Raw genomic sequence first — 13,090 nt, 5'->3', positions numbered from 1 at the left:
CCGAGTTCAAACCCCAGTCCTGTTCCCTCCCAAAACATACAAACACACACACACACACACACACATAATACTATCTAAAAAATAACAAAAGCAAAAAGAGACTGGGGTGTGTCTCAAGTGGTAGAACTATGGCCTAGTAGTAAGCACAAGGCCCTGAGTTCAAACCCCAGTTAAAAAAAAAAAGTCAGGTGCTGGTGGCTCATACCTGTAATCCTGGCTACTCAGGAGGAAGACATCAGGAAGATGACAGTTTGAAGCCAGACCAGGCAAACAGTTCATGAAACCCTATTTTGAAAAAAACCCATCACAAAAAAGAGCTAATGGAGTAGCTCGAGGTATAGGCCTCGAGTTCAAGCCTCAGTAACACAAAAAAAAAAGAAAGAAAGGTATAGGATTTTATAAATAGAAAAATTTTCAAAGAACATTTATAAATTGTCCAATGAAAACACAAACAAAAAAATTCAACATCACTTTAGTTAGTAGGAAAACGCAAATCAAAATCAAAATGAAGGTGGGTATGGTAGCATAGGCTTGTAATCCCAGCACTTTGGGAAGCAGAGGCAGAAGGATCTCGAGTTTGGCCAGCCTGGGCTATACAGTGAGACTCTGTTTCAAAAACAAAACTTAACAAAACAAGACAGACCTCAGTGAGATACTGCTTCAAACCCACTAGGACAGCTATAATCTAGAAGACAGATCTTAACAACTGTTGGTACGAAAGTGAAAAACTGAGACCTTCATGAAAGATGGTGTGGAGTGTAAAATGGTGTGATCAGTTTGAAAACAGTCTGTCTATTCTCCAAAAGGTTAAACAGTTACCATATGGCCCAGCAAATCCCACTAATACACATGAAAACATACCACCCTACAAAAGTGTGTACCCAAATATTCACTGCACTACATATTGATAATAGTCAAAAGTGGAAACACTCAACTAGCTATCAATAATTAATGAAGATATTGTGATTCTATGGTCTGCATGTCTTTGCCCCCAAAATTCCTGTATCAGAAACTATTAACAATTTGACACAGAGGCACATAACTGTAATCCCAGCACTCAGGAGGTTAGAGCAGGAGGATTCCCAGTTTGAGGCCAGCCTGTTCTCAAAAACAAATAGGGCCTTTGGGAGTTAGGAGAGTTGAGACTTCATGAATGGAATTAGTGTCTTTTTCTCTTTTTGGGGGGTGAGGGTGGGGGTGGGGGGCAGTACTGAGGTTTTAACTCAGGGCTTCACACTTGCTAGGCAGCGAGCACTCTACCACTTGGAACACACCTTCAGCTGGATTAGTGAGAGAATTCAGAGAGCTGCCTTCCCTTCCACCTTGTGGAAATACAGTAAAAAAGAGCCATCTATGAACCAGAGCTAGCCCTCGTTACACAATGAATCTACTGGCACATTCAGTTGGACTTTCCAGTCTCTGGCCAGGAATATGACAAATTTCTGTTTATTAAGTGACCCTGATATTGGTATTTTATTGTAGCAGCCTGACTGGACTAAGATGTGGTGTATCTATGCAAGGGAATTCCTTAATTCCTTCCTTCTTTCCTCCCCCGTCCCTTCTTACCTCCTTCCCTTCCCTTGCTGTCCACTCCTCTTTTCTTTTAGTGGAACCCACTGGGCTTCAACCCCAGCTTAAAGGGAATTTTTTTTCCAGATAGGGTCTCACTGTAGGCAAAGCTGGCCTTGAATTCAAGATCCTCCTGCTTCACCTCCCGAGTACAAGGATTACTGGTGTGTACCCCACAACTGGCAAAGAAATCAGCAAACTTTTTTTCCCTTCCCAGTGCTGGGGATGGAACTCGGGGGTCGTGCATGTTAGGCAAGCCCAAGGGGAGTATTTTTTGACATTTTTTTTTCATTTTTCTTTTATTATTCATATGTGCATACAAGGCTTGGTTCATTTCTCCTCCCTGCCCCCACCCCCTCCCTCTCCCCCCCCAAATTTTTTGACATTAAGAAGGAATAAAGTACTAATAACTAATACATCTACAACACGATAAGCCCTGAATGCATTACCTCAAGTGAAAAGAATGAGTCACAAAAGACTACATTTAGATCTTTGATTCTGTTTATATCAAAATGCAAAAAAGGGAAATCTACAGACAGAAAGTAGCCTGCTGGCTGATGAGAGATGGGGAATGAGGAAGTAGGAGAGTAATTAGCTAAAGGGTCTGGAGTTTCTTTTGGGGTTAATGTTCTAAACAATCTAAAATACTTGTGTGTGTGTGTGTTAGTTACTAGGGACTGAACAAAGCACACATTAGGCAAGTGCTCTACCACTGAGTTGTACCCGAGCCCAGGGAAAATGTTTTAAAGTTGATTCTACTGTTGGCTGCACAAATCTGTAAATATACTAAGAACCACCGAATTTCACTTCAAATAGTTAATTTATATGGCATGTGAGGTAGGTATCAATGAAGTAGGTTTTTTTTTTTTGGGGGGGGCATATTTGGGTTTGAACTCAAGGTCTCATGCTTGCTTATCAGGTGCTCTTATCTCTTGGGCCACTCCACCAGCCCAAGTGGTTTACTTTAAAAGCCATATGTAACAGAATGCATTGTCAATTATAAAAGTAGAGGTTGCAGGCAAAAATCAGAATTTTTGTATTTGCCACTGTAAGCATGACAGTTTTTTAATGCTTTAAGGCTTTTCTGATGAGTTTAGTAGTACATTAGTGAATGATTTTAGAGAGCAAAATGCATCAACATTTGGAAAACCTGTATTAATTCAGTTAACCAGTATTTTCCAAATGTCTAATGCATAAAGCTATGAAATCCAGATGCCAGTGGCTCATGCCTGTAATCCTAGCTACTCAGAGGCAGGGATCAGGAGGATCAAGGGTAAATGTTCTGGAGACCTTAACTCAAAAGTACCTAACACAAAAAAGGGCTGGAGGAGTGGCCTTTCAAAGTACAAGACAAATCAATAGATTTTAATGTAATAGATGAAAAGTTCATTCATGCAGTTTCAAATTCCATATTACAACTAACTTTTAAGAAACTACTACAGTACCAAAGAGGGATACCCAGTTATCTGAAGAGGCTACTGAAATATTCCTCCTAAATTGTGGTGGTGCACACCTATAATCCCAGCACTCAGTAAACTGAATAAGGAGGATCATGAGTTTGAGGCCAGCCTGGCTACACAGTGAGTTCCGTGCCTGCCCGGGCCATACAGTGAGACCCTCTCAAAAAAGCAAAACAAAATACCCCCAAAAGACCAGAAAACAAACAAATCCAAATAAACAAACAAAGACACTAAAGGTAGAAACATGTAAAAATCTAATTGTTTCCTATTGTCAAATGTTCACGAGATTTGCAAAAATACTTTTGTCTTTCATAAAAATGTTTTCATTAATATATAAACTTTAAAAAATGAATAACCTTACAAATACAACAAAACTCTGTTTTACTGCACAGAAACTATTCTATAGAGAAAAATGTAACATACATTTTAGACAGAAATAAAAATACCTGAAAATAATCAAAAGAAATTGTTCATATAGCTATGTTGGGGAAGTAAGACTGAAAAAGAGTGGTAGGCAAGTAGTATGAGTGGGATTATTTTCATATTTCACCACAGGCTTTCTTTAAAAACTATAATTATTTTGATGTATTTTATTTAATATTTTTATGAGTTACTAAAATAGACTGAAGTGAAAATACTGTAAATACATCAGAATCCCATATGTGTAGGAAAGGTATACAGGAATACACACAGTCATAGAAATAAAGAGAGAACCTGAAGGAGACACTAAAACCCAACACTAGCTGTCCAATGAAGGCTGATCATTCACTTCACACCTTTTGGAGCCCTTTGCCTGTATGGGTGTGCACTTGCATGGGTACTTTTGCAACAAGCTTGTAGTAAGTTATTTTGCGTGAAAGGAACAGCCAACATTAAACCAGATAATTGCAAACCAGAAATAAAGCAATAAAGTATGGGTAGCAATATTAATAACTCAAATTAGATTTCTACATAAAACATCCTAATATTAATAAAAAGTATTAATTACAAGAAAGTTCTGACAGCCACGTATCTTTATCTGTAAATACAATGCTATCAAACTATTTAAATGTTCCTCCAATTGGTATAAAATTTGTATTTTATTTGGATCATGTACTGCCTTTCACAGCATGCACAAAAATAAAGCATGCTCTTTGATGTAGCACTTGTGATTAACACTGGAAAGGTGTATAAATAGTGGCACACCAAAACCAAAAAAAGTTTGGGAGGACATATATCAAAACATCTATGTTTCTATCTCATGAAAATACCAAGACCTTTTTTCATTTCAATTTAATAAAGTTGTGTTTTAATCTTTTTACAGGCATGCTTCTTTTGTAATCAGAAAAAAACCAAGACATTAGCTTTGGGAAATAAAGAAACCTATAAAAGCACATTCAAGTCATTATGTCGAGTAGTCCTTATGTCTCATTAAATAACAGGAAAAAAATAAAGGAGATAAAAACCACTGTCCCCCAAAAAATATAATCTTTGATAAACACCTATTAGTCAGTAGTGGTTACATGCATGAAAGAAGAAAAAGAAAGGCTGTGTGTATGTATGTGTGTACACAACAGATGACATGCAGGCAAGTCATATAAGGCTTCCATTTTATCCATATTTGATCAAAAGAAATTTGAAACAAAGTATTACAAAATATTTCATTGTCAGGAGCTGGATGGTAGTAGGAACATAGTCATAGTTGTTTCATTTACCTCTATGGTGTTTTTTTCCCCCTTTCCTTTTGTTTGTTTTTGAGGGAGAGGTTCTTACCATGAAGCCCAGGCTGGTCTGGAACTCAAAATTGGAAGTCAAAATTATACTGGCTCAGCCTCCCCAGTGCTGGGATCACAGGCATTTACCACCATACTCAGCTACCTTTATAGTTTCTGCTGATTTAATTTTTAACTAAGGAGGCCTGGCTCAAATAGGAGAGCACTAGCCTCACAAATGCAAAGCCCTGAGTTCAAATCACAGTACCATCAAAAAAACTGATGAACATGTATACATTTACAGGTTTTTATAATGTCAGTGGGATATTATTAAATCAGAGATCTAATAAGTACCTATATGAGATAAAATGACAAGATATGAAAAGGTTAAATAAAACAAAAAAAACCACCATAGTTCAAACTGGAGTTTTTCTTAAATGCAAGAAAAACTACAAATAAATCAACCAAATTGAAAAAATGATGGTGCTGAAATACAGAAGTAAAATGCATATGTATGCTGTTATCCTTCTGCCTCTGGATTATCACACCTGGCTAAAATACTTTCTTAAAAACAAAACATGGTGGTAGAACACTTGCCTGGCATGTGTGAAGCACTGGATTTGATGCCAACACCAAAGGATAAAAAAGCAAAGAATGGAAAAAAATTAAAAAGAAAGAAAATCCCTAAGGAAAAAAGAGTCTTGTAAGAAAGTGCATCAAGAAAGATATTCTTAATTTTCCTAGTGGATTTATAGGAGAAAAAAAAAAAGACATAAGGGCTGGCACAGTGGCTCAAGTGGTGCAGGCTGAGCACCTGCCTAGCAAGCGTGAGGCCCTGAGTTCAAACAACTGTACTGCCAAAAAGAAAAAAAAAAAAACAAAAACTGTAGAAAACAGATTATGAATTTTGGAGTGAAAGCCTCACTTTATCAAGTTAGTTTATAAAGCCAACAACACTTGAAATCAAAATTTAACAAGAAAAGCACAAGCAGATATAGAATACCACCATCTCCTCTGCCCAAGATGCATTTTCCCCAAATGTACACATCATACTTAAGTGGCTCAAATATCCCCTCCTCAGAGAGGCCTTACTAGACCACCCTACTTAAATTTCCTAGAACATGCTACACTTCCTATACTCATCTTATCCACTATTACAAACTCAAATTTCCTACAATTAAGCAACTTGAGACCAGAAGCTTATTAGACTTGTTTGCTGGTATCACAGGAAAGCCTAGAATTTAATTCCTAAAAAATGTATGTGTAGAGGTCAGTCATGGTAGTACATGCCTATAATCCCAGCTATTCGAGAGGCCTATGTCAGCTCAGGGGAAAAAGCATGAGACACTATCTAAAAAAATGACTAAAGTAAAAAAGGGCTGGAGATGTAGCTCAAGTGGAGAAAACTTGCCTAGCGTACAAGGCCCTGGAGTTAGTTCAAAACCCAGTACGGCAAAAAAAAAAAAAAAAAAAGCCAGGCAAGGGTGGCTCACAGCTGTAATCCTAGTTACTCAGGAGTCAGAGATCAGGAAGATGGCAGTTCAAAGCCAGCATGGGCAAATAGTTTGCGAGATCATATCCTGAAAAAAACCCATTAAAAAAAGAAAAGAAAAAAAAAGGAATGTTATCAGAAATCCACCTCTCAAAATTAAAAAAAAAAAATACAGCTCTCGATTCAAGTAATATCCCTTAATTGCAGACATCAAAGGAATTTGATAAAAGTCAGCACATACTCTTGACATAAAACTATTAATATACTAAGAGTGGAAGAACAGTCAACAGATTTTTGTTAAGAGACTATGATGTACCAGGTTCAGTGTTCTATGCTTGGATCATAGCAGTCATCAAAATCTCACCTCTCACAGAGCTTAATTCTAGGATCTATCTCAAAGCAACAACTAACATCATAAATGACAATAAACATTAGAGGCATACAGAGAAGACAAGATGTCAGCTACTATCATTATTAATCTACACTCTTCTAAAGTGCTAATCAATTTCATGGCCAAGTTAAAAAAAAGCAAAGAACGCACATATTGAAAACAATCAATGAGCTGCAGATAACATGACTACCTAGAAAACCCTGAAGAATAAACCAAAACCAAACAAACAAACAAAAAAACTGAATTACTTCCCCAAATAGCCATTGAGAAAAAACAAGGGAGCCAGTATATTAAGGGATTTGGTTACCATTTATTCTGAGATTTCATAAATTTTCACCACATTTTCTACTTTTCTCATTTATTTATTGCAGTACTGGGGTTGGAATTCAGGGCATCATACTTGCTAAGCAGGTGCTCTACCACTTGAATCACTCCACCAGCCCTTTTTTGTGTTGGGTACTCTTTTTTTGTAGTACTGGGGCTTAAACTCAGAGCCTACACCTTGTGCCACTCCACCAGCCTTTTTTTGTGATGAGTTTTTTCAAGATAGGGTCTCTCAAACTATTTGCCCAGGCTGGCTCTGAACCATGATCCTACTGATTTCTGCCTCCTGAGTAACTAGAATTACAGGGTGAGCCATCAGCGCCTGGCCTCATACTTTCATTTTTAAGATTAATAAGAAGTCATAAGGCTGAAAAGAAGTCTACTGTAGAAAAACACTCCTCCTGTGGAAAGATGTATGTTTTTCATTCTTTATTATCAGAATGGAGAAAAAAATAACCTTAGAATGAATCCTGTTATACCTCTATGTTCCAGTTATGCTGTTCCAATGTATGGCGACACTGATCCATAGATTCTATGCCAGTAAGATCCTGAAAAAAGGGATAAAAACAAAAAGTTACTTAGGGAAAAAACAACAGTACTTAAGTGGGTATTTTTACCTCTACCGGAATCTTTAATGAATAAGGCTAAATAGTGCTAAAGGTAGATGTTAAATTATGGTGAAACTTCATGATTCAGCCAACTATTCTAGACTTGTTTACAATTTTTAAAACTGCTAAATTCCTTTTTAAACTTGAAGGCTTTCAGGAAAAGAGTATTAATGATTAAAATCAACATTCTCTCCAATTAAAGTTAAAAAGTTTACAATCTTTAATGCAAAACAATTATCTTGACTGTAATATATAATGATGTAATGCAGCTTTCTTGCAAAATGCAATGCCTTTCCTTAATTTATGTCATTTGATCTATCAATATATAACATAGCTTATATGAACTATGGAAAACTTTATGAAAAAGTCAGAAATGTACATGTTCTCTCTTTCCCTCTCCTCAGGTTGCTCCAAGGTTCCACCTAGTTTCTGATGAAAGTGTCTCTGGCTGCTCTTTGTCTATCCCTCTAAATGTAGGAATTTCCCTGAGAATGTCTATTTCCATCTCTCCACCTTCTTCTTCCTCAACCTCATGGAATCACCAGTCATCTATATATAAGATTTCTAATTTAATATCTGGACCCACCATTTCTTCCAAAACTTACTAGCACATTTCCAATAGCCTAGACAACATTTCCATATAGATAAGACACTAATATCTCAAATCCATACTTTTAAACCACTCTCTCTGTTCAGCCTCTCTGTTCTCACCTCTTCAAAATATCCAAAAATGGCACTGAGAACCTCAACTACATTTTGGAACTCCACACTTCATCAGTAATCAATTTCTGACAGTTCATCTATTTTATTTCACATCTAACCACATCTCCACAACACCAGTCCAATACTCTATTGTATGTGTGAGAGAGATACTGGGATTTGAACTCAGGGCTCAAACCCTGAGTTTGTTGGGCAGGTGCTTTACCACTTGCACTCCTCCCCAGCCCTGTTTCTGTAAGTATTTTTCCAATAGGGCTGGCCTGGACTGTGATCCTCCCATTTAAGTTTCCCACATAGCTGGGATGACACCATGCCCCACCATGCCCAGCTTTTACTGGTTGAGATGGGGTCTTAACAACTTTTTTTTTTTTGGCCTGGGCTGACCTCAAATAATGACCTCCCGATCTCTGCCTGATAGCCCAAAAATTTAAACAGCCTTTCATAATTCCTCAAGTCAACTGTGCGAGTGCATGTGCGTGTGTGTATGTGATGCTTACTTCTCTGCCCAAAATGTTTCAGTTCACTGGTTAACAAATTCCAAAATCTTTAGCTTGGCATTCAAGTATTTCTATAGTTACCCCAAGGTGAGAGGCATAGCTCAAGTGGTAGAGTGCCTACCTATCAAGTGTGAAGCTGAGTTCAAACTCCAGTATCAGAAAAAATTGAGAAATAAGAAAAGTTGTGAAGAGGTCTACAGCTCTGTTAAGAACCAGTGGCTATGACAGCTACACATCTGACAAGGGATTAGTAACCAGAATATACACAGAGCTCAAAAAATTGAATTCTCAGAAAATCAATGACCCAATGAAGAAATGCGCAAATATACTCAACAGAGCTTTTTCAAAGGAAGAAGTCCAAATGGCTTAAAAAACACATGAAGAAATGTTCAACATCCCTGGCCATAAAGGAAATGCAAATCAAAACCACAATTCCACCTCACTGGTTGGGCACTGGTAGCCTGTAATCCTAGCTACTCAGAAGGTAGAGAACAAGAGGATCACAGTTACAAGCCAGCCCAGGCAAATAGTTCTCGAAACCCTGTCTTGAAACTCATCACATAAAAGGGCTGATGGACTAATTCAAGGTGTAGGCCCTGAGTTCAAACTCCAGTACCACAAAAAAAAAAAAAAAAAAAAAAAAAGATTCCACCTCACTCTTGATAGAAGTGTAAATTACTACAACCACTATGGAAAACAGTGTGGAGGCTCCTCAAAAAACTAAAAATAGAACTGCCACATGATCCAGCAGTACCACTCTTAGGGATATACCCAAAAGAATGTAAGTTAAGACATAATAAAGACATTTGTACACCAATGTTTATTTACTGCAACACTGTTCCTAATAGAGAAGCTATGGAAACAACCCAGATGCCCTATAACTGATGAATGGATTAAGAAAATGTGATACACACACATACACACACACACACACACACACACACACACACACACACACACACACACAAAATAGTTTTATTCAGCCATAAAGAAGAATGAAACTATGTGGTTTGAAGGTCAATGGATGCAATTGAAGGACAGGCTCAGAAAGACAAAGGCTGCATGTTTTCTCTCACATGTGGGAGATAGACACAACATAAATACAAGCAGTGTTATGAAAAACAGGTCATGCTAAGGAAAGGTCACTAATGAAAGAAGGGAAAATTAAAGAAGGAAGTTAAGAAGGTGAATATGGGTAATGTAGTTTTTTTACAAGAATGAATATAGAAATTTTAAACTTGGTAAAATCACTATAAGAAGGGGACTAAGGTAGAAAGGAGAAAAACAAAGTGCATGAACCAATTTTGGTTATAATACATATATACATGGAAATGTCTTAAACTATCTTAAATGTCTTAAAGGTATCTTAAACAAACAAAATGGCTTTTTTCAAAAATGGAGAATAGGAAACAGGTCCCGTCTGGGGGTTGGCACCAGTGGGAGACAAAAGGAAAGGGTGAAGGAGGGTGAATATGGTGAAAATATTATGTACTCATGTACGGAAATGCAAAAATGAGACATGCTGAAACTATTCCAGGAATTGGGGGGGGGAGAAAGGGATAAAGGAGAATGATGGAGGGGGTAAATTCCACTATGACATAAGAACTTTTGCAAATATCACAATGTGCCCCAGTACCACAATAATATAATAAAAAAATTTAAAAAGAACCAATAGTTTTGAGAGCTCCAACAGTTTGGATTTTAGTTCCTGACATTCCAGGCTTATTTTCATTTTGCCAATTGCCTTCTGGTTTGTACCAGGCCTCCCATGACTTCCAATTTCCTACATTACACATCAATAAAAGGACTAGGATGTCCAAGTTAATTCCTTCTCACTGTGGATTCTAAGAATTAGACTCTTAATTTTACCTTCTCAGGTGTGAATGACCATTCCCTTCACTGAGCCAGGTGCTGGTGGCTCACACCTATAATCCTAGCTATTCAGAAGGCAGAGATCAGGAGGATCGATCACAGTTGGAAATCAGCCTGGGCAAAGAGTTCGAAAGTCCCTATCTTGAAAAAATCCATCACAAAAAAGGGCTGGTGGAGTGGTTCAAGCTGTCCTGAGTTCAAGCTCCAATACCATTAAATAAACAAACAAACAAACATTTAGCTTTATTTTAGAAAACAACTTTATGTTTTCTATCTTCTATTACGATTATTTACATTCATTCCACTGCCTTCTCAGAGAGCGCAGGTTCCTTGAGGGTAATGTCTTCTGCTCACCTGTAATGTCTGCAAGCATCTTAGCACACAGTAAGGGCTTTAAATAGTTATAGAAAAGTCCAAGTTAAAAGATCTTTTTGGATAAGCTTCAATAACCATAGCAATAAGCTGAAGCCCTCTAGAAAGCATGTCAAAATCTCTCTGCACATCAACACACTGGGTTTGTTTGACTGGTATTGTGGTGCTGTGGGTGGTGCTGTGGCTTCATGCATGCTAGGCAGGCACTCTACCACTGAGCTACACCCCACAGTCCCACTAGGGTTTTTAAATTCAAAATGTTCTGATGATGCCAGGCCAGTTGTTAAAAACACAAATTTGTAGGACTAGGAATGTGTAGCTCAGTGGTAGAGTGTTTGTCCTGTATATAAGAGACACTGGGTTTGGTCCTCAGCACCACAAAAAGGAGTAAGTACGTGGAGTTTTGTTGTCGTTTGTTTGCTTTTACTGGTGATCAAGTTTAAACTCAAGGCCTTGTGCTTGCTCTGCAGGCACTGTAGTACTTAATCCATGTTCCCAGCCCCAAAATACAGATTGTAGAATCTTTTTAGTTAGGGAAAGAGTCTAGGAAGCAATTTTTTTTTTAATAAGTTCTTCAGCTGATTCTAATGTTCAGCCTGGCTGGGAAATCCATTTATTAATGTACAATTCTAAGCAGAAATTTTTTGTTTTTGTGGAAATAGAGATCCAACTCAGGGTCCTGTGCATGCTAGGCAAACACTCTATCCCTATGCTACATCCCCAGCCCTGGAACAGCTATTTTAAGTCTCTTATTAAAATAACTTTAAAAAAATTACAAACACTGTAGAAGAGAACATCTTCAACATACTGAACACTTAACCTAACTTGTAGGCAAAACCCTTTTGAAAGTAATGAGGCAGGTAAGCAGGAAGCCCAGTCCAACAGAACAAACCTGCTTTCAATCACTACTAATTAGTATTAAAAGCAGCAGGCTAGACACTCCTAGGACAGGATTATTCATTTATATGTCAACGTATATTTACTGACTCAGTATTCAAGAAATTCCAGTTATAGATATAGTACCTGCTTTTAGTAAATTCGCATCCTTCTAGAAGGAGACTGACCAAAACAAACCACACACATACTCAGAATAAACGAACAGAACTTTTTGTTCTGAGAGTTCTTCTGATGTGATGTTCAAGGCCTCCCTCAAGGAAATAAAAATGAAAAATAAGGGGCTAGCCATGGGAAAAATATTCCAGGCAAGACAACATGAAAAAGGTCTTAAACAAATGGGTATGAGGCCAGGTGCCGGTGGCTCAAGTCTATAATCCTAGCTTCTCAGAAGGCAGAGATCATGAGGTTTGAAGCCAGCCTGGGCAAATAGTTCAAGACCCTATCTTGAAAAAATTCTTCACAAAAAAGGCCTGGTGGAGTAGCTCAAGGTGCAGGCCCTGAGTTTAAGCCCAAGTACTGAAAAAAGAAAAAAATTGATATGTGAATGTTATACGTTTATCAAAACTTGCAGAACTTCACAGCAAAGTGAATTTTAATGTGTGTAAATTAAAAAAAATTTTTAGGAGGTCAGAGGATCCCTGAATAGAACAGCCTGGATGAAACACTCTAATCATACTGCAAATATATGAACTAATGTTACTGAAAGGGTCAGGGGAAAGGAAAAGGTATAGACTAAGTAACTTTGGAAATGAGTAGTGTCTGGAAGATGAAAGGCAAAAGGAACTACACATAACCACTGTCCCCTGGTTGATAGTTTGATAGCTGTTTTCCATGTAACTAGTCTGAAGCTACCTTGTCTGTACATGCGTACACTGGAACTCAACTGGCAGGAACCAGTTTTCTCACTGCTGAAGTGGGAGGTTGTAGGTATCAAAGGAGGAAAAGCTACACTGATCCACATAGTAATAATGGGTTAGAGTTGGACACATCTGCATCAACTCATGTTTATCTTTTTATTACAGATGCAGACTGTTACATATAGAAAAATTCAGCTTCTTATATGCTCTGGCATCTGAGAAGGTCTACAAGCAACAACACCCAAGTGGCAAGCATACCCAACACCCAAATCTTGTTCTCTAATACCATTTTCCAACAAAAGGAACCAGGGATCCTTGGAGAAATACACACTGGGGCAAA

General features: G+C 37.8%; 1 protein-coding gene across 2 annotated transcripts in view; it reads right to left on the bottom strand.

Annotated features, from left to right (window-relative positions):
- Positions 1 to 13,090, bottom strand: part of Faf2 (Fas associated factor family member 2) — a 58,451-nt gene that overhangs the window by 24,008 nt on the left and 21,353 nt on the right. For both annotated transcript variants that reach the window (XM_020162810.2, XM_074058708.1), the window contains exon 2: positions 7,407 to 7,475. In XM_020162810.2, coding sequence (XP_020018399.1) covers positions 7,407 to 7,475 — 69 coding nt within the window. The remainder of the gene's footprint in view (positions 1 to 7,406; positions 7,476 to 13,090) is intronic.

Source organism: Castor canadensis, chromosome 16 (assembly GCF_047511655.1).
Source record: "Castor canadensis chromosome 16, mCasCan1.hap1v2, whole genome shotgun sequence".
Taxonomy (NCBI): domain Eukaryota; kingdom Metazoa; phylum Chordata; class Mammalia; order Rodentia; family Castoridae; genus Castor; species Castor canadensis.
Note: the sequence above shows the minus strand (reverse complement) of the source record. Positions and strands in the feature narration are given on the sequence as shown.